At 42.1% G+C, this 27,694-nt stretch overlaps 1 protein-coding gene across 1 annotated transcript in view; it reads right to left on the bottom strand.

Annotated features, from left to right (window-relative positions):
* MMRN1 (multimerin 1) overlaps positions 1–12,876 on the bottom strand; it is a 47,354-nt gene extending 34,478 nt beyond the window's left edge. Inside the window, exon 1 of the mRNA XM_075150595.1 lies at positions 12,350–12,876. Coding sequence (XP_075006696.1) covers positions 12,350–12,876 — 527 coding nt within the window. The remainder of the gene's footprint in view (positions 1–12,349) is intronic.
* Positions 12,877–27,694: the final 14,818 nt, after the last annotated feature.

The following is a 27,694-nucleotide window of genomic DNA, read 5'->3' as shown; positions in this document are numbered from 1 at the left end:
ACTGTGACAGGCTGTGTTAATGCAAAGGCAGAACAGAAGAAAATTGATTTGCATAACAGGACTTTAAACCTGAAAATCCTCTTTACCCTCCATGGAATAATATATTCCAGATCAGCAACACAGGCTTCTAACATGCAGATTTTGTTGAGAGCTGCAGGAGCCTGGTGTTTCTTTTGCATTGAGCCTGATTTCAATCAGGCAAGCTATATTTAAAAACAAAAGAGAATCCTTGCAACGTACAACAGAAATCCAGCCTGGAGAGAGCAGTGCAAACCCTGACTGGCATAAAGCCCATGTGACAGATTTCATCCTCCTCTTGCATGTATTGGCCAGGAAAACTCACTGGTAGCAAGGTGTGCGAGAGTACCTCTGAGCGCCGCTCAGGTCTTCGAAACAGCCTCTTTGCTTGTGAGATTTGCAGCAGTATTTCCAGCTTGAATCAAAATACTGCTACCCCAACTCTGCACCAAGAGCAGCTTGACCGTATCTGTGAAGTAGGGCATAGTACGAAGAGCAGCATTTGTTTCTTTTGCAACCAATAAGCATGTCTACACTGCAGCCTTGGCAGGCCTGAATCCTCTGGGTCTTATGGCCATTGTGAATTCAAAGTCCTGAGTAGCTAACAGGCCGTGGAGCCTGCCTGTGCGGCTGGAGCAAAGCACCTACAACTGGCAGGGCATTAGTGGGCCCCAGACGGTGCCTTTAAGCCTGTCTTTAGTTTTTGGGATCCTACACGTCCTGTACAGCTTATTCAGATCTTGCGTTAATACCCTCTCAGAAAAGTTTTCCTCTCTTCTGCTTATACCAGTCCTGTTTCTTTTCCCACAGAGAAAACATTCCCATGAAGCGTTTCTTCATTTCCACAATTGGCCCGAAAAGAGAAAGGATGCAGCCTGGAGATAACTGTGAAATAGAAGCAGTTTCGGGGCAATTTTAACCAAGGACTGCCCATGCTGTGTCCATGGCAAGAAGCTCAATGCCCAGTTTACGTGAGTATGTACCAAAAACACAGGCATTTCCCTCAGCTGGAAAAAAACTTATTTCTGAGAGTGTAAATCAGATTACCGGAGTGTTTCCCTGTGTTCAGCTGACTCATCCTCAGCGATTTACATCACCCTCATGATATGAAGGTGTATATATGGTGTGAATTACTGAGCAACATCTTGCAACTTCAAAGGGATGTGATGCCCAGCAAAAAGCAACTTCCCCATCTGCATAACCACGTGGCCTACGGAAACCTGCCCTGAGAGGCACAGCTAGGAGACGAAGAGTAGGTAGTGGCTCAGCAGTAGTTATTTACTTATTCTTGTTTAAGCTTTCATAAGCAGCAAATACGGTTTCTTAATTTACTGTGCAGATTTCTGAAGCTGGACTTGGCTATATACGATGAAAAATACCCCACTTGGTTTGAAGTAGCTGTGGAAGCACGCGCTCTCACATGTATCCCCGGCTGCTGATTCAGGGGACACATGCCTGACAACACTCAGGAGCCCTTAAACTCATCATTGCTTCGCTGGCGTGTTGCCAGCACGCTTAAAACCCTCGCCTAACTCGCAATTAGCAGAGCTCCTGCTCTGCTTTACCACCTCTTTGGTGGCAGCCTGGCTGCCCCGCCTGAGCTGCCCGTCCCCACCCGGAGCAGCGGCGGGAGGCTCACCCCGTCGCCCCCCGCGGGCTGCCACCATCGTGCGGGAGCCACCGCCATCAGCCTGGCAACCTGGCGCCTGGCTGAAACTTCCCCCCGTCCTAAAGCGCGGCCGGATACCGGCTCTGCCGTGGGGCAGCGGCAGGCGCCGTGAGGCGGCGGGGGGGAGAGAGAGGGGCGCTGGGCGTGAGGCGCTGTGAGGCGGGGCGGTGTGAGGCGCTGCCGGGCTGGGCCGGCAGGTGGCGGCCGTTGCCCGCGGAGGCGGGAAGCTGCCGGTGGCGGTTAACGCGCCCGCCGCTCCCCGGCGTGGGGCCGTGTGGGCGCGTCCGTCCGTCACCGCCACCCTGCTCACGCCTGCTGAGGGGGCCGGGCCAGGTGGGTGCTGTGGCCGTGTAAATTCGGGTACAGCCCGGAGCGGGGCTTCATCGCTTCGTACGGCTCACTGGCACCAGCGGTCAGGGAGGGCCCCGCCGCCTTCTGCTGAGCTCCCAGGGGGTGATTAGGGAGAGCAGAGGGCCTGCAGGAAGCAGGGCAGCAAAAGAAGAAAATAAATTTGTTTAACTGCAAAGAAGGAGTGCTGTGACTGCTTGCTGGTAGAGTTATCTGGTCTATGACAGGATTGTTCTGAATACATTCGCAGTCAATGGAAATGTTTCCATTTAACTTCATCAGGCTTTGAACCAGTCCTCTTGATGCTGTGATACCCAGATGTTGCTGAAAAGTGAAGCACAATTTACACTAACACTGAAAAATTATAACTTCCTTAGAGTGTGAGGGCGAGTGGAAGTTTATGAGACTGCCCTTCCACAGCACATTTCCCCTTGTAAACTGTTCTTCGGGTACATTGCCAAGAGAAAAACCAAACAAACGCTCTCAAAAACTGCCAGCTACACAGTATCAGGTATACCTGTACACGATCGCTTCCATTTGCTTGTAAGCACAGGTCTTTGTAAGTGATCCTAAAGCCACACAGCAGGAACACCGGTGGCAGCTGGGCCACAAAGGATACAGATTTTGTTCTGCCTCTTTCATATTATATCTGAAAATGAGTTATTTTTATCCGTGAGTAAATTAGATTACCTGGCTTTTAATAGAAATGCTATTGAATCAGCACAGCTGAACATCACTGAATCATGAAAATGAGATTATTGTGTTGCTGAAGGAATACAAAGGACCCAGAGCTGGAACCGTTGTTGAAGTCCATGCATGGTTGGTTGTGCCTCATTCAGATTGTATGCAGTTTATTGGTATTTCACAGAATAGTTTATGAAATACGGATCTCGATTCTACACCTGTTTTCATTTTGTATTGTCCTTTACACCTCAGCAAAGGTGATGTAGAAAGATGCTACAAGCATCTGGAGCCGGTAGATGCCTTGCAAGGAGAGGCTGAGGAAGTGGGGCTTGTTCAGGCTGGGGAAGGGAGGGATTTGAGGGCACGTAACAGCAGCCCCTACAGGCCACAGCCCCTACAGGGAGGCTATTTAGAAGCTGGATCTGGGCTCTTCCCAGCAGTATATGACAGGAGGACAAGTGACAACAGGCCCAAATTGAAACAAGAGAGGTTCAGACTGAGTGTGAGAAACTTGTTCCCCATGAGGACACCCAGGCACTGGAGCAAGGCCCAGAGAGGTTGTGCAATCATAATATCATAGAATAGAATCATAGAATCATTAAGATTGGAAAAGACCTCTAAGATCATTGAGTTCAACCATCAACTCAACACCACCATGCCCACTAAACCATGTCCCTAAGCGCCTCATCTACACGACTTTTAAATACTTCCAGGGATGGAACCACTTCCCTGGGCAGCCTCTTCCAAGGCCTGACCACTCTTTCAGTAAAGAAATTTTTCCTAAAGTCCAATCTAAACCTCCCTTGGCGCAACTTGAGGCCATTTGCTCTCGTCCTATCGCTCGTTACTTGGGAGAAGAGACCGACCCCCACCTCGCTACAACCTCCTTTCAGGTAGTTGTAGAGCGCAATGAGGTCTCCCCTCAGCCTCCTTTTCTGCAGGCTAAACAGTCCCAGTTCCCTCAGCCGCTCCTCATAAGACTTGTGCTCCAGGCCCTTCACCAGCTTCATTGCCCGTCTCTGGACACGCTCCAGAGCATGGAGCTCAGTACCTGACTGGATCACCAGCCCCGAGCGTGGAGCTCAGTACCTGACTGGATCAAGCCCCGAGCAACCTGGTCTGATCTCACACCTGGCCCTGCTGTGAGCAGGAGGTCAGAGACCTCCCGAGGTCCCTTCCAACCTGAATGATCCTATGGTCTGTGAACCTGTGATCTTTGCTTATATATCTATCTCCTTTGGGTGATATGATTGTTCTTCTGAATACAGTAGGTTAAGTGCATTCATATATAAAAACATATAATGGCATGGTATGGAATAAATCAATTTTTTAAATTTCTTTTTTAAGCTAGGATATTTCCTCGTCTGAAAGATGTTTATACAAGGATCGGAGTACAGACCCTGAATTTAGGTTTTACATTGCTGTACATTGCTGTGGTATATTTTCAGTTTGCTTTAAACATCCTGCCAAGTTTGGGTGAGGAGAGGTAATGTTGATTGACATAATGTAAATACTCATATTATAGGGATAGAAAGAACCCTGACAGCAATTGCATGGGAGACCAGGTTTTGGTTTCAGCAAATTCCTTTGAACTCCACTAAGTTACCACAGAGACCTCCAACCTTTTTGATACTGGTGATAAATTCTGTACCTTTATATGAACATCAGACATCTTTTGAAATTATAAAATCTAGTTCAAATAGAAATTATAAACATGAATCAAAATTGTTTAATATTTTTAGGTTCACTGTTTAGCTTTCTTTGTTCTGAAATGTATGAATCTACTAATCACAGCTGCAATAAAAATTCAGTACTCACTAGGGACTGACGATAAACAAATCAAATTGGGAAATCTGTTTTACATGCTTATTGGAATGGAAAACCTGGACAGCCTCTGAAAAGTGCATTTGATATGCAATATAATATAGTATGTGGTGGTAAAATATGTTATAGGATATGTTTTTAAGCCTGAGAAACAGCTGACTTGTTGACCCTGAAGTATCAGGTGGGGGGAATTATACCATTGGTTTAATGGTTTTTTTTCAGGATTCAGGGTCCTGACATTTTGTCCTGCCTATTACAAAACACAAATTCTACTCTCATCATTCATTTCCTTTTTTGTATGTACAGTGCTGAAGCCTTGGACTGTGAATAGCCTCTTTGTCTCATCTAAGTTTTTATTTACTGTTGTGACCAATTGTGTGTCCTACCTTGTGCTGCAAAAATTAATTCACAATTTCCACTTATCTAGTGCTTCACTGATCTATTTAAGCATTTAAAAAGTTGCCTTGTTGTGAACCAGATCTTTTAGACCTTATCTCCCTGTGTTCAGAACCCTTCAAAATAATCAAACTTTCCCAAAGACAGAATTTAGACTTTTGAGAAGATATCCATTAATCTGCTTTGAGAATCATCCGGTAAAACACATTTGAAAACCCAGATAAACTACTCTTTAAAAAGGTCTTAATTCTGCATTTTCCCCTCTGGAATATAAATTTATTTTCCGTCATCTAATTGACCCAGAGTACAAAATTCATTAAGCTAGTTCTGGTCTAGTTTACTGTCACTGCTTCTCAGATGACCTTCAGTGGTACTGGTTTTCACTGCTTTGTTAGGCCTTTTCTAATTTACAGAAAAGGAGATTGCAGTATGTCGGTAATGGCTTCTCCACTTTGAGAAATACTGACCAAAAAAAAAAAGCCTTTATAAGTGACAAGATGAAAATGTTAAAAAAGAAGATCCATTCCAGTTCCAGGGGTGAATGTTATTCTTTAATCTGTTTATAGTGTTGTTTTGGGCAGCTTCTCTTTTCCTATTTAGCTTCATTAAATGGTTAAATGCCTTGCCAGTTGCTTTGTACCTGATTTGCCACTTACTCATGCAGAGCTGTATCTTTACGCTGTCACATTGATTTCTTAGGGGGCTCTTGAACAAAAAGGATCTGAGCCAAAGTCCATGAAATTCAAGGTGATTTTTTTCCCAGGTTTTTCCTCATGACCTGTGGTGTTACTTAAGGAGTGTAAGGAGTGTAAGACACAATAAATGCTTATGGATTTGGCAGAAAAATTGTCTTTTGAAACACTTGCCTTCTCTAACTGGCAACACAGATAATGCCTTTGGAAAACATATGGGGACACCTTGCTGCTGTTCTTTCCCTCACCACATCTATTCTAGGAATTAGTGTCAGTTTTCTAAAATGTTAGTTATATTCAGATTTGTAAGAATGTATATTTTCTGTGCAGATGTTTCTGGTGTACCTTAAATGAAATGCTGCAAAGAGTCAAATGTTTGCAGTGGCTGGGAGGTAAATCCTAACACTGTGTCCAGTTTATTACGGTAATCCTAATCTATGCAGTGGGGTGAAGAGACATTAGTAGGGATGGAAAACAGTCTGTTCCTAATCCTCGCTGTTCCCACGGCAGATGAAACAAAGAGCAAGAGCAAAGATAAGCATGAGCATTAATGCAGTAGCTAGTGTAATGAGATGAGTGGAAAGCTTTATTATATTCATTAAAAAAATTCAGAAGTCATCTGTATAATAGTGCCTTATCTGAATCTGACCACAGAAAAACTAAATAACCAGACTCCGAGGAGGCTAAGAGAAAAAGATGCTGGGCCTTTTTGTCTCTTATAAGTACCTTGTAAGTGTCTCAAAAGCAGCCTGGGTGGAGATGTGATTTTTTTTTCCCAGTGCTATGTTTCCTGTGCTACTGAAAACAGTCTGTCATGACTCTACCTTTCCATCATTGCTGAAAGTCTGTCCCAGAAAACCAGAACTTTGGATTTTGTTATTTCCTGAATTTTTGTCTAGTTTTCCAAAATTATTATATCACCTACAGCTCAGAATTGTATGGACATGTGTTTATCATTTCTTCTCTCCCTGAAAGACAAAACGCCCTACAGGGGCTCTCTGAGAGGTAGTGCAAGCTGGGTAAACCATCTCCCGCAATGGCCCCTTCCCACCCAGGTACTGGAACCGCTTGAAAGGTGACCACCACAACGGAGCAGACAGACCCTGTAATTCATTCCATGCATGGGACATCAGCAGTGGAAAAGATTTCCTCAATGCACGGGGTATAATAGTACTGATATAAACAAAAAGTCTATGAATCACATGGACCTTGTGCAGCTCTTGCCCTATACCAGTACTGCTGTATAGTGCGCAGTAGTACCTAATCTGCATGATGCGGTAAGGTGTTTTGCTACTTCACACCAGCAGTCTTAGTCGTCTGTTCACTGTTTTACTTCTGTGCTCAGCAGAAGACAGCACTAATCTCTAAATACTTGCATTAAAATTCTCTTTGGACAGTTACATTTTCTTGGTACCATGCCACATGCATCATTATGGAACTGCATAATTACGTCCTTTGCCCCATTTATTCTGTGGATGAAATAGCAATAAAGTAGTGAATTCCAGCACTTGGGCGAACAATTTGTTTTGGTCTTTAGGACTGCAATGGGAGTAACACTGCGTTCAGCATGTGTAGGAAAATTAGATCGTGGGCTTACAACCAAGCATTAGAACTACATTCAAGATGATGCTGGAGAAGAGGGGCTCATTGCAAAGGTGTTCTGCATGGCTGGAATACAACATTGTGAGGGCAAAGCAAGCACTGCTTGTCAAACATCCTCTGACACTTAGCCACCAAGGCAACCTCAGTACCAGTGTAAGAGATTCCTCCTTCCAGGTCATAGTGAATATACCTAGTGAGGCAGAAACCTAAGCCATGCGTGACTTTATTTATTGTAAATGCACAATGATGCAAAATCTTAAGAAATCAATTCAAGAACTGTTCTCTCTGCTCCATTAAAAAGTGACATGATCAAAAGACACCATGAACCTTGCATTAACAAGGCCGTTAAATCAGGTTTCTATGTATCTTGTGTATTTGAACCATCTGCTGAGCTTAACCAGTCATCTTAATTTGTCAGTACACTAGAAATTCTACCAAGCTGATACAGGCAAAAGCAATTTCTGTGGAGAAATGCAGAGGACTGGTCATGAGAATGAAATATTTCAGCACTCCTACCACATGTGACAGTTAAGCAAATCTGTCCCTGGTACTGACTTTATTAAACCCTTCTGTGCTTAGTAATAAAATACTGTCACCTCACCACTACCCAAGGTAATGGCAGGGAAAGTCTATGAAGACCCTCAGTGGATTCATGATAATTGGAAAATGTGTAATATACACATACTAAGAGAAAAGAATAATGTAGAGCCATCCAACAATGTGGAGACAGTGTCGTTAATTTACAGCCTGAATGAATGTCTCATGTATTCAGGAGCTGCCTTGAATAGTAATTAATAAAATTGGGTTCAGAATGGAAGGATGAGTGTGCTAGTCTCAGGACTCGGCCTCAGACTTGCTCCATAGGACCACTGTTATTTAAGCTGCTTTATACAGTGAAATACTGCAATTCTCTCTCTCCACAGGCTAAAAAAAATGTATCTCATATGAACTCAATTGAAAAGAACGTATCGTCAATTTTCTTCTTTGACATCAAATTGGTGCTAACATTTAACGTCACTGAACTTTGGAAAAACTCTCTCTCTGCTGCTGAAGCATAGCTTTAGTTTTCCAGCATTTCTTTATTCATTGATATGGATAGCATGAAAATTTGAAGATAGGTAGAAATAAAAAAAAAAAGCATATTTTTTTGTAGAGACATAAGCCTTACATTTCAGAGCTTAAGTCAAATTCATACTAGGAGTGAAGAAAGGAATTTTTCTTCAGCTCAGGCCATTCCAGATGTGCTTCCTATGAAGTTTCCTTATCTTTCCGAAAGCTTGGATGCAGGTCCTCCCAGAATGGGGGATACCTCACCAGAGGAACCACTCTTCTGAAATGGTTTAAGAGCAGGTAGCTCCAAATCTATAAATTATGTCCTATAAATTATGTACCTATTCTAAGGTTAACTATAAAATTGTTCCACTTCACTGCAAAAGAACAGGATTTCATTGCATTTTCATTCCAGTGAAGAATAAGGAAGAGTTTAGTGGTTTTAGACATAAGGATATGCCCAATATTTAGCACTTAAAATATCACATTGGGATGTGATATAGAGGAGCTCAAAGCCAAGCTTTGCCTTATTAACAGCAGAATCTTGAATCTGCAACCTTTAGCCCTAATGACTGTACTCCTCATCAGGTGACTGCCTGTTGCAGTATGTCTCTGCCCTCAGAAATTCTGCCGGAACCTGAAAAGCCAACCTGAGACAAGTTTTTAAAATAAAGTCATGGTCTTTGGCAAATATGGTTCTGTTTCAGTAGGAAAAAAAATATTAATTTATTCTGACAGTTCTAATAGCACATTTCTTTCAATAAAATGAAATGGAAACTTGCCAGGACCCTGGTGGTACTTGTGGGTCTTATTCACTCTGATGAGCCTGACCTGGGGTGCCCACCCACACACCCTGCCCATGGGCTCAGGAGCCCCAGTGAAGTTCATTCCAGGGCTGCATTGCGCCTGTGCCAATCCTGACCTGCAAGCTGACATCCTGGCCTAACTTTGACCTTGCCCCATCACTGTGGACTTGCCCAGTGATCGCTGGGCTGTGTCTTACCCTTGTCACCATCACCAGGCCTGATCCTGACTCACCGATTTGCCTTCCCAGCTTAGTCTTGCCCCTGCAGCATCACCACGGCTGCGCCTGGCAATTTGAGCTTTGGGGTGATGCTAGCTGCCATATCTGGGTGTGTCCTGCCTGCCACCCTTGGTTGTCAGAAATATTCTTCAGGTGCAAACTTTGAAAATGCATGAAATATTTCCAAATCATGCTTTTCTGACATTTTAATGGGAATTTTGCAAAAACAGAATGAACCAGAAGAATCTAGTTCTAGTATGCATGTGATACGTGTACATAATATTGTCCTCAGATAATCTAGGGTAGAGATAGCAAGGGAATAATCTTTGTAATTAAGCCAGTCAGACATATGACCTCCTTCAGAAAGGGGTATTTGGGTAATTAAGCTTGTACAATGGGCACATATAGTACCTTGTGGGTAATCTGACAGCCCTGGAGACTCTCCAACAAAGTATATGTATTGCTGTTTTTTTCAAGTATAAATATATTAAAAACCAAATGCTCATTCTTGTTTTGTTTTCCTTCCTCTTGTCTCTCACTGACGTCTCTCTATTGTTCCTTCTCTATGGAGCCTCTTAACATCAGCATCTCTGCACATATGTTAGCACAATGGGTTGCCATAAAGGATTACAGAGTCATGCAGTTCCTACAAGGTCACTCAAAAATTCCGGTTGGAATACAGACTATAACCGAAGAGTTGCTTTCATTCAAAGTAAAACCAAAAAGCAAATTGTGCTTCCAAATTTCCTCAGAGGTAGTGCACTTTACAACTATGAAATCTGCTATTGACTTATTCATGCTGTGCTCAGGCACTAAATGACTAAAGCTCGAAGAAAGTTGTATGTCTTTGTTGGAAGTTTTAGAGCATCTCTTTCACTTTATTTGCGATAAAGATGCAAATTTTTTTTAAAAGAAAACATATGCTAGAAATGGATAACACCTGCACATAATAAATAAAAATGCTTGCGTTCTTATGCAACGTTTCTCAGCAGTAGCTTTCCAGGTGTTTCACAGCAGTGATCGGTAACATTGAGCACACTAGACTTGGCATTTTTTCATGACTTTACTGAAAAAAAAAAGAGTCACAAGCGACTTTATTATTCATCCAGGTCTAATTCATAGGGAAAGGGAGACAGAATAGTGAAGTGACTTACTTAAGTCACGGTCCAGGTCAGTGGCAAAACCAGAAGAAAAGCTCAAAACACCTTAGCTGATTGTAAAAACACTGGTATGCGATAGGAAGACAAGGCTTGTAACACAAGAACCTTAATGTGAAAAGGATCGAGCCACACCTAGAACTGTAGACATTTGCTAGAGAGAGGCTATGTAGCCCAGCAGTTTGAGAAAGAGAGTGGGGATTCAGCATGCTGTTTCATGTTGGGGTTTCATGCCGCTTTACATTCCTGTAACTTTGATATGCAATCCTAGCTGTATTGCTAACTTGCTCAATGGACTCCCCCCCCAAAAAAAAAAGACCTTTATGCATGTTGCACAGCAGGTTGCTCCTCAACCACTCATGAAATAAAGTGTTAGCCAATACAAGGCTTGCTTATTTTGCTTCTCTGCAGTTGCAACCACATCCCATTATAATGAATAAAATATGAGACCTTGTTCACCAGAGACCAATTTTTTGCTTTCTATATTTATATTTCATGTAAAAGGTAGAAACAATACCTGCCGATTCAGAGTTTTTCTGAAGATTAATTTCACTGGAATACTATTCTTGAAAAAAGCTGAGAAAGCTAAAGATTAACATTAGCATATGTTAAGACCTATTTTAATAGAGATGCAGTTATCAGCTCTCGTCTATAAAGAGAACCCATTTAACTCAGGTTAACTCAGGCACTCTGCCAAACACCGTAGTAAGGTGTTGTAACAGATGACATTCACAACTGAAGGAGCATGCCAGGAAAGTCAGCTGGGAAACACAGCTCCTTACTGGGGTATCTCTTCCAAGTGGAGGCAGAGGACTCCTTTCCTTTGGGTCTTTGTGCATTATTTCACCTATGCATGATCCAAAACATGCTCAGGTCAATGGGAATCTTTTCTTGGAGTTGAAGGAACATTAGCTCTCACCCACATATAGCAAGACAATTGTAGGAGTATTTCTCAGGGATGATTTATTCTCTTTTGTGTGAATTTAAGCAAAAGAGCTTTTCCTCCTTTTGGATGCTAACATTTGGGCAAGTACTATCAAAAGAAGAAATCTATATTCTGAAAGCCCACTCTCCATAAATACTATGGAAAACAACTAATCCTTTGTGTCTTGCATTTTCTACCAGTATCTGAATATATATCAGCAATTAAGTGAACCTTGCAATGTCTCCAAAGCCAGTATTAACATCCCCATTGAGAATTGAAGACATTGGGAAACAAAGAAAATAATTGAGTGTTCCAGAGCTATAAAACTAGACAGTAAAATTTTATATACTCTGTTATGCATAGCTATTATGTATTAAGTTACCCAGTTCTGAATGCACATTCACCAGCAACACCACTTTCCATAAGTTTTTATCACAGAATAAGGTGTTTCAAATTGTCAGACATTAATGCATTTTGTACACTTAGTTGCTTATATTTTCAATTTAGTGGAGAAGTTTACAAACACAATCATTTTTAAGAGATTCCAAGTGAAAAAAGTGCATTTGCAATTTCTTCTACCTACAAGAACAGAAAAAAAAAACCAACAAAAATTAGTAAACTAGTTAAAAAAAAAACAACAAAAAAGTTAGTCCATAAAACAGGGAGGCATCTATTGTAGTCCTTTCCTACCCATATGTGATAATGACTTCCCTGTTGGTTTTGAGATAACTACCCTAAGGAATAAAATATTACAGCATTTACTCTGTTACAAATGTATGGTTTTGACTGAATAAATATGCAGGTTTGGTCCCTTGCTTGTTTTAGATGGTCTTCTTTAAGGTCAGAAAACAATTTTACTGGAATTACTAGAACTTTTGCCCATTATTTCACTGGAAACAGGAAAATAACCATTCCTAAGCAGTACATAGGAGACAAGAAAAAATATGCAACTTTCCTTACTTTCCCCTGGTAGTTTCAAAGCCGGGTGCTTTGGAGTTGGCATCCTGCTGGGTGCTGGTGATACCAGTGCTGTGGGATGACTGCTTGAGAGATCTGTTCCCTGTTGCTGTATCCCAGCTTGCAGTGACCTCTTGCTGGAGAGGGACCTCTCTAGCATTGCTCTGTAGAGATGTCCCTTTGCTGCTAGATGAACTTCCCATCTTATCTTTGTCAGAGTCACCATCACTGTGTCCATTTGACTGGCTTGCAGGGGTAGAGGTTATAGGATTGGAGGTTTTCTTCACTGCTTTCATTCCCAGAGTCTTGCCTGAAGATGCAAAAGGAGGTCCCTGTGAGGCACTCGCTTCGGCAGCTTGAATGTCAGAATGGGGTGACCCCACAATTGTGGTCGGAGATGGAGTCAAGTCTGAGTGACTGGTCCGGGTTTCACCGCCCTGGCCTGTGATCCAGAGCGTTTCTGGAGTATTAAATCCAATGCTGCCACTCTGTAAGTGCAATAGCAGCAGCAAGAAGATTATCTCCTTCATTTTGCTGGTTTGTAAATGCCACAAGTTATCTTACATTTATTTCCCAAGCAAGAAATCCTGTAGCTTCTCTCTCCTCCTGAGCTGCTGCTCATACAGTGAGCCTACCCAGAGGATGCCCTGACAGGCTTTATTTTTTTAGAAAGGAAACAGGTTTTGGTGTTTCAAAACTGAGTGAGGAAGCCTGGTTTCCTGTTTCTGTGGATTCCTCTGCAACCTGTGACCCCTTGGAGAGCGGGAGCCTGGCAGCCTTTGTGGGAGGAAAAAAGAAGTTTCTGCAGAAGGCACAGGATAAAGATTAATGGCACAATAGAAATGTGGAAAAATATGTACTGTGAAGTAATCCTGAGGGATAAAAACTGAAATTATTAGGTAATTTTCCTTTCACATGTACGTGTACAGAGAACAGAAGTGACTTGTCACATGTGCCCTTTGGACGGTTCGTACCTGTGACCTTGTTATTGAAAAAAGAGTTGGCAAAACTGGTGTGCTACATAAAGCTGAAAGTTTGCTGTGTCTTCTCTTTTTGTTTGAATGCTTAAGCACACTGCTGCCAAAAGTGGAGAGATGATAAGGAAGAGATTCACACTGTAGTCATCGTTGTACCACAAACCTTCGAATGTAATCATTTACCTGTAGGTCATTGGCCATTTATGCTGCATCCTATTTCTATAGTTCACACAACGATGTGTATGAACTATTTCTATAGCATTGCCCATAAGTGTCTGGTGTAATTTCAGATTCTCTAGGGTACAAGAAACACCTACGTGGGCCTGGCAGAGGTGGCATATGATCTATGGGAGACGTGCCCTTCTGGGGCAGGATACTTGAGGGCATTTCAAATGGTGTTAAAAGCTTACATAGGGGCAACTGAATCCCATCCTAGATCCCCATTGGCTGTAACTGGAGTTTAGACACCTGGTTCACATGCAGATCCATATTTATGAACCTCTAAATCTGTATCTCTAAATCTGCTGGCTGAATCCCACCCACAGACAAGACTGAAAGGAGTATCCTGAATCACTGAGTCCATACCTTCCCTTTTATTACATACTTCTACAATTAATTAATTACAATGAATATTAATCTAAAACAATATTAACTGCAGCCTAAACATAATATTGGTAACTTTACATGCAGAAAAGATCTGGGGAGATGGATATTCGGTATAAAGAGTAAAGATAATTTCTTACACCGGAAGGGTAGACGAATACTGGAGCAGGTTACCCAGAGAGGTTGTGGGATCTCCATGCCTGGAGATATTCAAAACTCAACTAGACAAGACCCTGAGCAACATGATCTAAGCCCTGCTTTGAGTTGGGTTTTGGACCAGATGACCTTTGGATGTCCTTTCCAATCTATATTATTCTATGAAATTATGCTTAGTAGCTGCACGGTTGAATATTGCAGTCAGGGAAGAGGAGAAGGAATCTTTCTTCCTCTACTGTCATTCTCCAGCTCTCTGAGACTAAGGAGACTTATTTTCTTGTTGAAGGGAAAGAAAGGGAAAAGGTAATTGCTGAAGAAATTGCACAGAGAAATGTAACATGAAATTTTAAAGTAGGGACAAAGCGGTAACAGAATAGACCTGTCAGGAACCAAATAGATCTGAGGGTATTGTCAACCTGTTCAAAAACCCTCTAGCCACTGACACAAGTGCTGCACTAAGGACTATGGACGATGCATCTGTGAAAGCAACCTTACACACCTGGAAGCAGAACAGCATCTCCTGGGCATGTTTCATATTATTTGAGGATCCCCTTTTCTCAAAAACAGAAGCAAAATCCCCAGTCCATGGAAATCTGATGATTAACAGTGACACCATGGAAAAGCTGGTAAATGACTTGCAGTTCTTTTCAGAAGATACTTAAAAAAAAACCCAAAAAACCAAACAAAACATGGAGGATAAACTGCTAGCTGTTATTGCAGTCAAGTAAATCTCTGTGATGGCTGTTCCTGTTTGGAAATATTTGGATAACAGTGCCTTGCTTTCAGTCTCCAGGCAATAGTCTGGCCTTTTAGGTGTGCTAAAGGGTTGGGTTTTCCATTTGCTATGATTTTATTTTTCTGTTTTATTGTCTTGGTAAAGCGTAGGCTTCTACTGTGCAAGTAAGACAGATGCGATTTTGTGATACAGCGCCTTAGAAAAGAAACACAGTTGTGCTCCCTTTTGGACACTTTATTTCCCCTCTCTTTTTCTTATTCATAGTGAAAATCTGTAAATGTCCTTTGAATGTAGGACACAGGAGACAGTCTGATGAACAATCTCATTTAAAGGCTAACATAAGCTATTTCATGTGAGCGCTTCTCTTTTTGAGCTCTATATTTGAGATTTTGAATTAATACCATTACCTGAATTAGCATTTGTCATCCCATATTTTAGAAATCCCAAGACAAAATGAGGGGTAAATTAGTATTGACCGTATTTGCAAATTAGATGCAAACTGGCTTTAAAAACGAAAAATCACAGCAGCTGCATACTGTGTTTATTTGTACACTCAGAGTGCTTAATAACAAGCAAAGCTTGGATTCTGCTTTGAGTTACTCCCCTGCAAGTGTTAATTCTGCCTCTAAAGTCAGAGAAGCAACTGCAGATTTCCACCAGTGCAGAAAAGAACAGTGTAGAAGAGTCTGGCTTTTCGTGGTTTGTAGATTTCATTACAACAGTGTTTATTTCCCTGTCTGAATACTCCAAAATGAAAATTTATTGTTAATATGATTTTATTAGTACATGTCTGGGCTGTTGATTAAAAGATAAAATTGTTTGAAGCTCTTTTTATTTAGCAAAACAATCTCGGGACTGTAAGAAAATCAGGATATCCATTTTCAGATTGCTGCATGCTGGATCTGAATCCCAAGCTCATTATAGATCATATTTCAGCATTAGTTCACATCCAAATGCCGCTTGTCTCAGTGCAAATTGAACCTCAGAAGAGATAAGAACTTGGATGCATTTGGTGAAACTTAGGTAGAAATAGGTTCAAAATTATCCTGAAAATTCCCACTCAACATGCTGCTTACTTCCTTACGCATAAATCCACAGGTGGCACATATTTTGTATTAGTTGTGTATCAGTGTTACTGAAATCCCTGCACGTTGGGCTGGCCTCATGGGCTTTTATTGCAAAATTTAAAAGTCGACCTTGGAGCAGAAGCTGGATCTCAAGTTCCCAGTCTATATTAAGTGCCCATCCTGGAATCTACACTCATGCTTGCTGTTGTACACATATTCTTTCACCCAATGAGTCTTAACTTTTATATATATTGGCACATTCAACAGGAGGGATGGAGAGTCTCTCACCTCCCATGAGAGCACAGGATGGTAAAAGAAGCAGTTTCCTGGGAGGTGGAAATGGAGTCTGAAGATGCAACTGCACTCCTGAGGGGCATTTAAATCACCAGGCTACATTACATAAAAGAGCAGTACCCTTCCGCTCACAAAAGAGTATCCCTGTTTGGTACTATGGAAGAAAGAACAGTATTTATTTTCAGGGTCACAGCTGTGGCTCTCCAGATAAGGCAAGTACTTTACTGAAGCCTGAGTAAGGTGACCAAAGGCTGGGATTTTAGAAACACTTTTATATTTGACATCTGCTAATGGCACACACTCAACACCGTGACTTCAGACAAATCCCTGCTCATCTTATTGAATAACTTGAACCATCTTCAGGGACTTTGAACTCTCCCCAAGCACTGTAAAGGGAGCATCAGGTTTGCTCTCTTCTGCAGTTATCAGACTGCACAGCCACTTTGGCAGAGCTATTGTTTGTTCTCCGGATTATTTAATAACTTCTATAAGCTCACCTCTGCTACACAACCATGGTCTGTCTCACAGCTATCTATCATCCTCACTCTTTGGGGTCCACCATTAGTAAAGCTGTCCCCAGTCTTACTCAGAGCAGTCCAAATCCACAGGGGTTAGGCACCCCAGAACTATGCAGGCCAAGGACTGCACAGCCAGATCATCTTCTCTACCTATGCTGGCAGGTACGACAACAGCTGTAAAATGCTGCTCAAACCATGGGCTGTACACCTGCTTAGCACCTAGTGATCTGGTAAAAAATGAGAGTTTCTATGTGAGAAAGCTGTTATTGAATAGCATTTTATTCCACTGGCATGCTTACTGCTGGGAGAATTTGGCTTTCCCTTGCCCCAGATAAAACACATTTCTATTTGAGATAATTTTTCACATTGCTTGCTCTTGGTACCAGCTAAGCTGGTCCACTGAAAAAGTCACTTTGCTTTCTTTGCTCATATACAGACAGTATAGGGCAGCACTAAAGACATGAAAATAGGCACATCAGGATGAGGAAGAAGAAATCACTTCTGTAGTCATTCTGCAATGATGCAGGAAATTCTCATCAAGTTATATCATGAGCTTTAATACCCCTTTGTATCAGGAGAGAAAGTCCCTTGTTCTTGTCATAATGTTTCTCCTGTAAGTTCCAAAATCATACTGAAGGCTTCTGAGCAATTCTGAATTCCCTTTTTTTTTTTTTTTAAGTTAACAGCTCGTATCCAATGTACGTGGCTGGTTAGCATGAATTAAAAGCATACAATATAAGAGATGCCATCATGCTCAAAGTGGCTACATTTTACTAGTTATAACCATTGTGTACTTAGACAAGAATATTTCTCCATAAAAGTCAATCCAGGAAGTTCGAATTTTACATTTAAAATAAGATTCAGTGAATCAATAACATTTCTTTAGGTTTGTTTTGATTGCATAATACAGACCACCGTGTCCTCTCAAAAAATAAATCCTTTGAATCTTATTCTGCTTAGAAGAGTGGTAACAGGAAAAATCATTACTTCATGTAGAAAAGACATAGCAGCAGAGGGATTTTCCAATTAAAGGTCAGTTTGTGAAGTTTGCATGGTTACAGCATGAATTCTTAGTGGTTTTGATGACTCAGCTGCAATCTGGATCCAGCTAAGGCAGAGAGTCATACTCCATCATCAGCATCGCTCTTGATCAAACTAAGCAAACAAAATACCCTACAGTATTTGAGTATACCTTTGCTGAAGTATCATGTAATAGCTGTGGTTTTAAAGCGTAGTCCAATATATTTTTTCCTTTGCCTGTGGGCAAGTTTTTAGCCTTCAGAGACATTTATGTATCAAAAACATCTTTTCTGTGGGAACTGTGGCAGCTGATGAAGGAGATTGCTCTCTGCTTTGCTCTAACTTCAGCCTATCCTTAGGGCAAAGTTGACATCAGGTAAGTGGGAATTGGCAATGGTCTGGGTTACCTTTAAAAAAAACTGGTGAGCTGTTCCTAGCGTTTCCTTTCTAGAAATGGTTTTGATATGCAAATATACCAAAGAACACTAGGATTTTCCTAGAACAAAAGAAATAACTCGTTGGTGCAGAGCTCTAACCTTGGCCGTTTCCTTCCCCGTACTGCCTCCCAAGCGTGCTGGAGGCACTGATCTTTGGTGAGCATTCAGTCTCTTTTAGCAGCGTCTAGGGGATGGTGCTAAAAGACAGTCTAGCTTAGGGAATGCTCATACTATTCTGGAGACCAAACCATTCCCAAGTGCCAAGAAATCAGCAAAAGATGTAGGAAAGCAATAGTTACTTATATAGCCTTTAAATCCAACACTAAGAAAAGCTTGGCTAGCCCCAGGAGTCAAGGCTTTACCTTCAGGAGAATGTGGTAAGCTGGGGACTAAGTAATCATTTCTGAAGGACAGAAACTTCCTGGTTGCACTTTTCATCTGTCTGAGAGTGTGAAATTCCCACGCATATCTGCTACTGGCAACGCTTCGTTAGCAACTCCCTGTGAAAAACAAACGGGTGCTGCTGGAGATAAACACTGAAAAGCTCCTATGCTAGCTCATTCCCTAATATATTGATCAACAATATTCTGTGGAAACTAGAAGGAAGCCAGGGCCATGACAAAAGACCAGAGCAGTAAAAATTTCCTCTATTGGTAGCACACATTCGTATCTGTGCTGGGCTCTTTCTCCAGCTGAAGGTGGCTCCACAAGGAGTGACCAACCCTCCTGAACAGCAGTGCTGCAAGTGACTGGAAGAGCAGCATTTACCTGAACACTGGAAGCAGCCAAACCCCTTGGCATTCTTATTATGGGCAGGTCATCAAGTGCTGCTAATTCCTCCGAAGCGTGAATCATCTCTGTTTTGCGGAGTCTAGTGCTAACAGACTGCATTCAGCATGTGTGTCTCTTTCCTGTGGCAAAAATGGTTTCTTGGCTTGGCCGGGGTTTTGTTCACGTCAGTAGGGAGGAGAAGGGAGATCGGGGTGCTTCCACTACAGCTTTGGTAGCAAAAAGAACGGAATAATGAAGTGAGAGAGTGGCGACTGAAGGGGAATGGGGCATCAAAAGGAAAGGAAACTGAAAAAGGCAAAGAACAGAGAGAAGACAATTACAGAAGTAGTGACAGGTCTGGAAAGGGAACCCTGTGCTAAAATTTGGATTTGCAACTTAGAGTGAGCTTTCTTAGAGCTCAGAGGTGCTTTTAATTTCAAGCTTTTCCTGATATGGATGAAACAAAAAACTTCAAAAAGTAGAACACCAGAGTAAGGTCTACACTGCTTTGTCTCCAGGGGGTCTCCAAAGAAGTCCCTCTCCGTCCCTATACTGTGTGCCTGTGCCAGGGTGTAAAGAAGCAGGCAGATGAGTAAATGAAATGTGCATCACGGCTACTGCTGGCCTCACAAAAATGAGGTGGGAGTCCAGCGTAAGTTGAGAGCTCTTTCCACCCTTGTTTTCTCCTCTCCATTTCACTCCTCATATTTCCTGAATATAGTAAAGGATACCTAGGACATTTCAAAAGCAGCAGCCAGAAATGACTCATAACTACCAAGGTAATAAAACTGTATCAAGCTGCCTGAGGAGCAGCCTACAGTTTGCTATGTCTGCATGCTGGAAATATCAGACTGAAGGGATAGTTGATATTCCTCCCATCACCATGTTTCTTATAACTGCTGTTTCCATGGTGAATATACAGACTTGGCTTTCCACAACCACACTCTTTTATCACTTTTCTTGTAGGTATGTATTTCATGGAAAACAGATTTCTTCCCCCCCTCCCTGAGCACCTCAGTCTGGAGTGAGAGTCACAGCTCCTTTAAGGGACAGTGAAAAGCCATTTGCTTCTTTTTAAGCAGAAGGAACGTTGTGCAAGAGATGCGAAGAACAAGTCTTAACGGATGCAATCGAGATAAAAATTTCTATAAAAAGTCTGCAGGTGATTTCCTAAGATCACAGGAGTTCTGCTCGTGATGTTTTGTTTTTCTGCATTTTGCTCATCTGAGGCACCTATGGGTCAATTTCATTTTCATCATTTTATACACAGAAATGCTGTTTCCATTTTCCAGCACCAAGGCCCCAGTGTTGCAACTGGTAGCGCGCAGATAGCTATGAAGTTCTTCCATTACGCATCAGGCTATGGCCTGATGCCAAACTCTGCCTGGGGCATTTGAAAAGGCTTAGTGGGACAGAAAACTAAGAGGGAAGGTGATAATACAGCTGTAGACATTTCAGTATACATAAATTTAAATCTAAGTTTATCCATAATTCTGTCTCCTAATTTTTGCTGCTGTGCTTGAAATTTGTCCAAGTTTGGCTGGATACGTGACTAGAGCTTGTCGCTGTTCATAGGGTGTGTGTGTGAACTGCATAGGAATAAATGTGTCAGTCTCTAGTTTTGTAGTGAGCTTTGGTTTGATAATGATGTTTTAGTTCAGTAGGGAAAGAAACTTGATTTGCCTGGTGTTTCCCAGCTGGCTTCTCTTGGGTTAGGCTATGGTAGTGTCTTAATGTCATTCACATGTGACTCAAGGGCAGGTTGAGTGCCTGCACTGAACCGGTTAGCTGCACATTGCAGGGGGATCTGCAAAAGTAGCTCTCTCTGGAGTGGAGCAGTCCTGTGGCATGTTTTCTCTAGCTGGATCTGTAAGCAAATTATTATATGAATAGGTTTGGTAGAAGAGCTGAGGATGCTGAATGCCTATACAAGAGATGAATCTGATTTGCAATGACTAGCTTGAGCCAATTTCCAACACTGATTTTGATTTAACCTGCTCAGTTTCTTTTATAGAATTTTCTTTATCATGTTGTTCTCCCTTTTCCTCTACTTATAAAGATACTTGGGGATCTATGTTCCTTAAAATTTGGCATTTGAAGGTAGGGCAAATTACCTTCAGTTGTGTCCAGTGAGATCATGTTTTAATTTTCCAGTCAGAAAATGGTGTATAGCCATGGGGAAAGCCTAAAAACATGGATTTGTCAGAAAACCATCTGAAATTTACTCTTCATTGTAGCCTTTGACGCAAGAGTTTCAAAAATATCCTTTCCACCCAGACTTAAAACCTTGCATTCTGCTACTGTGTAGATTGCTACTATATGGGGCCATGCTTTGTTTTCCTGGAAAGCTTGATAATATGTGAAACTTATCTATATTGAAGGCTTCTCAAAGTCCTCTGATCTGGCAACAGAAGGATGTGGGCCCTCTGCTATTTACAGAGAAGCTTTCCCCATCATATGGAAAATAGATTTGAGAGACTTTTCTCTGACCCATGCAATTAATTCTATTCCTAGAAAATTAGTTAGCAGTCTTGACATGCCCTGAGAGAAAAACAAAAGGAGGGCAACAGGAACCTCTGTGTGTAATCTCCAGTTTGAGCAACTGTAGGTTTGTTGTAGTGACTAATTTTTCCTTTGGAATCCAAAAGCAAAGGAGGGTTGACTAATGTGCTATGCAATGGTTGCTGCAGCTGGGAGTTTAGAGTTGGAACAGAGCCTGAAGGAGCCTAATTTAGAAAATAATGAGCTTTGAGAGTGAGTACTAAGTCTAAATATATGTATTTATGCTCATGTATAGTAGCCATGACACAATAAGTGCCACATGAGTGCTTGAATTTGAAAGGTCTCTCTTAGTTGTATCAGTAAGAGGAAAACTGGAGGTTAAGAAAGGGTCAAAGGAGATAACAGCAAGCAGAAATGGCCACCAGCAACTGATTTCAAATGGAAGAGCTGGAAAACCTTGTACCAAGTACATAAGCATGATTTCTTATTTCTCACCCTGGATTCTTTGTTTTGTTCACATTTCAAATTGAATCCCCAGGAGCATGCCAGTAAATCAACAGAATAGGTTTATTTCTTTAAAAAAAATAGAAATAATAATAAGGTCTTATTTCATCAAAATGTTTGGGGGTTTGTTGTTAGAAAATCCCCAAATTAATGAAGTGTGTTTTTCATCACCATGCCAGTCACCAGTGGTGAAAAGATGAAAGGGAAATAAAAAGAAGATAAAAAAATTGAATAACTAAGAAAAAGCTTTCAAGATAAAAATCTCTCACAAAACAAAACAAAGTGAATGTAAAATTGCTCCACTTTGTAAGCTAAGAATTTTAAATTTCAAAGCTTCCTGTGAAACCCTTTTCCTCTCTTCTGTCAGCTCTGCTACAGAGCTAGACTGGAGATGCGTTGAACCCGATATGTTTTATCATGTGTAGCTAAAAGGTAGGACCTGCTACCAGCTCTTTTAGCAACTGAGAAATGTAAGAGCGCAGCATGACACCTAGCATGGTGTTCCTACAGGAGGTACAGCAATATGGGCCTGTCTGACCTATCTTCTGGAGCGCCTTTAAATGATTATGAAAAGATCAGGCAGCCTCCCTGAGTCTTGCCAGGAAGGTACTGAGATTTACTCAACTCTACATAATATTCAGACACTGAAAAAGAACAGAAAAAGGTGTTTTCCAAGCATCAAGCAACTGCACTGTTCAAACTTGGTACAGGAGTAGCAAAGGGGCTTTGGGAACCCAGCCTCTTGGAGTGCCCAACATGAACCCGTTTTGAAATGGATCGACAGAAGAATTAGGAGTGAGCAAGGCCTGACCTTCCCTTCCAGACTAAAGCTTAATCCACCATTTCCCTTTCTAGAGGGAACAGGAAGCATCTGTTATGAAAAGCCCTGGGGTTTCATTGCCAGTCACATTGATGGGCCATAAGCACCAGGATCTTTCAGAGACCTAGAAACAACACAGCAGCCACTAATTTAACCAGCGGCTTCTTGGCCTGGGAGGGGTTGACCTGGACTTCATATATTGTATTGCAGTGAATATCACTGGTGAGAAAGGCCAAGTGACTTTTCTACACGATTTTAAGCTCTTCCAATCTAATTTTAATAGAGAGAGAAATCCTGTCCTGCTCTCTCAACATCCGCAGAATTTCTTTCTCCAGCTGATCCTACTGCATGTGCAAGTGTCTTTCTACTCCTGGGGAATGCTGGAGCTCTGAGCCCTTTGGGGACTGATTATTTCTATCTCCCCTAGCTCTTTTTTTCTATTCAGAGGAAGGGGGGTGAGCTAGACGCTTCTCTTCTCTGTTTGTACCAAAAAGCATTTCTGGAATTTCTGAGCTTGTTTTGGTTTCCTGGAAGTTTTGTTTTAGCTTGTTTCGTTGTAACAGTAATTAGCTAATGACCAGGTAACCATTACTGACCTTGTTTTAGTGTTTGCTTAGCCTTGTACAACTGTGTGACATAACACTTATTGTTATCTGTACTTAACACATAGCAATAGCAAGCAGTTATTATGTGTAGAATGAATTAGCTGTGACCCTCAAATAAAATGCAGCATAAAGGACTACAGGCATGGAATCAGAGCAGGAGCTTTAAAGCGCAGGCACAGGATCATATCAGCAGACCCACAACTATGAACAGCTCAGCACTGGTCAATTATTGGTTATCAGAGGAAAGCAACCTTGGCAGCTGGGTAAAACCAGTTCTAGTGGTAAGCAAAGAGAACAAACAATTAGTATATAATATATGTTAAACACACAAATGTGGCTGTAACGTGGTATCACGGACCAAGGAAGAAAGAGCAAAGTGTAGATGCTGTTACCAAACATAGAAATGACCCCAACCACAGATCCTGGGTTGAGAAAGAAGAATCAACCTCCCGCTCCTGCCAGAGAGGAGATGCTGACTGTGCTGTAACTCCCTGCCCACGGCCTGAAGCCATCAACCTTCATACCCAGAGGGGCGGTGCGAGGGTAAGCACAGTACCAGAGAAAGGGGTAGGTTCTAGGAAGTTCGTGTATATGTAATTTTTAACTGTGTTTCATTTGAACTGTGTAAGTATCATTGTAACCAGACTAAAAATAGTTATTTGATTAAATGGCTTAGTGTTTATTTAAACTAAAATTAAAATCTTGGTTTTGCATAAAAGGTGGATTTGGAATATAATGATGGAGAATTCAGGCAATCTAGTCTTTAATATGGATGCAACAAACTGGTAACACAGTGCAGAGCAGAGTCTGTACTGTGAGTAGCAGACTGGAGGTAGCAGGGAGAAAAACATCAGTGTGTGTTGCAGTCCAGCACAAGCCTTGCCAGCAACTGGGGCCGTTAACCAGGAGTGTTTCCAACTGCTGGAGGGGGGGGGTCAGTGCATTAATTTCTTGTAAAAGGACTCAATGTCAATGACATGCATTGCTGGTGAAAATCCAAAGAATGTGTAGCAGAACAGGGCAGGCCAGGCTGTGCCCGGCTTCCTGGGAAGCTCCATCGTTCTATAAAATGGGTTGTGTGGTCTGCTGGGAAATACAGGCTTGACAAATTTACAAGGCATAGTAAAATGAAACGACAACAGCTTATTCCTGGCTCTTCAAACTGCTTGAACTGAGCAGCTCATTTTACTGTCATGCAGCAAGTTGGGGCCTAAGATACTTGTTTACGATTTTGTGTGAGCTATGGTCACCCTTTGCAATAATAAAATTTTCCCTATGAGCCCCGTTTCATTTTCTGCTTCACTGTTGGTTTGCCACTGCCAGCTACATTTGCTGAGTTTCAATCAGTCCTAACTGATAAATTTGTGAGACAGAGGGATGGAAAAGATAGCTGTACTTTGGGATGGTAGCTGTTGCTGTGCAACAAAATACGCATATCTAAAGCAGCAGGCTACGGCCTTCCCACAGCCACTCAGGTAGGCATTGTACGGTATATAAAAGAATATGGGAGAACACCTGACTGAAGGTCCATCATGATGTTGAATAACCCACAGTAGCAGGCATGTAATAAACTTAGTTAATATACAGAATCTGTGTATAGTCCCTGTAGTGTGCCCCAGCATTCAGCCTCACTGCTGCCTGGCTCAGGCGTGGGGTGGCAGTGCATCACGGCTCCCCTAGCCCGAGTGCTCCATCTCCTTCTTAGGGCCACCGGCAATCTGGTGGCTAGGCTTGGAGGTAGCTAGGGACCCCTAATTTGACCAGGTTACATTATGATTTTTTTTTTCCCCACTTTGTATGGTGAACTTTATGTTGGTAAAAGAGGAATGAACCATCTCTTTATTCAAAGAGAATAAGTAGAGGGAGCCTCAGAAGTACAATCCACTCCGTTTTAGTAGTATGTTTCCTCGGGATTTTTGAACTCTTACCCTTCATAACATATGGAAAACCATTAAAAAATTAAAGTGTGGTTGTTCTTGTAGGACTGGATGGGGAATAAGAGTATTGTAGACATGGATGTGAGGGAAGCATTAATTAAATATATTTATTTTATAAAATAAGTTACAGTGATTGGTGGCAGGCTTGTGTTACCATTATTTTCATTACTCATTAAATCTCCTCTAACCCTAATCTGCTGAACCTGGGTTGTGGTCAGTCTCCTGTATGCACAATAAATGGGACATTTGGCTTAGAGCAGTGATAAAGTTAGTGCGATAATAGGCCTTCAGATTGCTCTGGCTCAAATTATAAATTCAGTGTAAAGAAAACCTTATGCCCTCTCAATATGTAAGTTCTTTTGTTTTTAGTTTCCTACAGAGGGAACCCTGTTTCAATACTGTTCCACAGAGATTTTAACTTTTCTCCCCCGCCCATAAAATTATCAAGTCTATACATTGTATCATTACATTATGATGTTCTATCTTTAAAGTCTGTATCTCCCCCTTTGAATTTCAGCTGACTTTGGTGGCATCAAGACTAGTTGTGAAATAGAATATGATTTTAAACACATATAAAAGGGACATGACAAAATCAAACTTTACTAATATGTTTCTTATGGTTACTTAAGTTGGTTAGCTGCTCTTACGCCCTTTCCTCTGTATTGCAATCATTAGGTTCCATGTGGAGCAGTCATCTCTGATGGTACAACACTCATCACGAAGATGAGAATGCATCCTGTATGCGACTTTTAAACAGTAAAAGTAGTTAACTGGAGAAATCGTTTGCAGAGAAAATGAGCAATATGTAGCTATTTGTCAGGGTCCTGAGGCCATGAAATGACCTCCTCCGCCCTGAGCAGCCTCACCTGACCCCACTGAGCACCTGTGCCCAGCCCTAACCCCAGTCCCCTGATGGAGTGACCCAGGCCACCCTTGTCCCCTTGTGCTCTTCTGGTTGTCCCTGGTCTGGCAGGACCTGTTGCTGCCACCAGCCCTATCCTGCCTGTTGGCAAGGTCCATAATGGAGCCACCCTGCACCCCGTCCCATCCCTGCTGTGTGGGGCAGCCCCCCTTCCTGCTGCTCCCCCACAGTGAGCTCAGGCAAGGCTTTGGGGCCTGGGACCCAGGTTTAACAGGACTCCTAGGCCCTTGCACAGAGCATATGGTGGGGGGCCCAAATGAAGTTATTCAGGGTAGTTAAGGCTATTGGTGCCCTTAGGGCCATGATGCTCTTCTCATTAGCCATGCAAACATTCATACAGCCTCTCTGTGCTAGCCTGAGATCCAAAATGTTTGTTCATTTAAATACCGCACCCTGTTCAGAACGAGCTTTGCTGCAGAGAAGCAGCTGTGTCATGTGCACCCTTGTAAAAAAAAAAGCTCAGATATTGAACTGAAATCCCACACTGAAGATGGTGACAGTCTGAGCATGCACAAAGAAAATTACATATTTTAGCACAGAGCATTGACCCAAGGTGCTAATGACACAGTCTGTCTAAACTGTAATGCAGGGTTTGGGACTTTTTTCATCTGCTATTGTGATTACAGATTTCAGACAGACAGCCTATATATGATAGAGGGAGAAAATCGGGAGAGCCAGAGCCGCTTGAGAGAACAGGGCTTCCTGACAGAGCAATGAATTTAGCATTCATTGTAGAAACAGCAGAATAGCATTAAGCAATAGAACAGCAGGGTCCTGTTGCAGTATTCCCTTGTAATTGTAAGGAGGAAGGTAGTCCTTGCAATAAAACCCTATCGATATAAGTCCACAAAGACAGGCTTATTCTTTCTAGCTGAGAACCTGGTGAAGATCAAATGTGTTTTCCCGACACGTCTACATAGGCACATGCAGAAAGACCTGAGTCTGCTGGAGAGAGTGAGATCAGTCTGGGAGGCTGAATAGCAAAACTCAGCCCTGCTAAGAGACTCAGTGTGTCTTACAGCTTCCACATCTAAGTAAGTGTGCATGGAAACAAAAGGGCTCTCTCTAGCCAAGGGTATTCTATGTTTCCAGGCTTAGCTAGGGAAAAAGTTAGCTTGTCTATATTGCTGCAGCCTGTATAAAACTGTTAGTGAGTCTCATTTACCGAGTAGATCAAGACTTCAGCTTGCTTGCCTCCTGCATGTTAGTCTTGCCAAGCTTTGCCTTAGTGTCATGGTTTAACCTCGGTGGGCAGCTCAGCACCACCCAGCCGCTCGCTCACTCCCCCCTGGTGGGATGGGGGAAAGAATTGGAAGGGTAAAAGTGCAAAAACTCGTGGGTTGAGGTAAAGACAGTTTAATAGGTAAAGCAAAAGCTGCACGCACAAGCAAAGCAAAGTAAGGAATTCATTCACTATTTCCCATCAGCAGGCAGGTGTTCAGCCATCTCCAGGAAAGCAGGGCTCCATCACGCATAATG

Source organism: Calonectris borealis, chromosome 4, assembly GCF_964195595.1.
Source record: "Calonectris borealis chromosome 4, bCalBor7.hap1.2, whole genome shotgun sequence".
NCBI lineage: Eukaryota > Metazoa > Chordata > Aves > Procellariiformes > Procellariidae > Calonectris > Calonectris borealis.
This window is presented reverse-complemented; position numbering and strand designations above follow the sequence as displayed.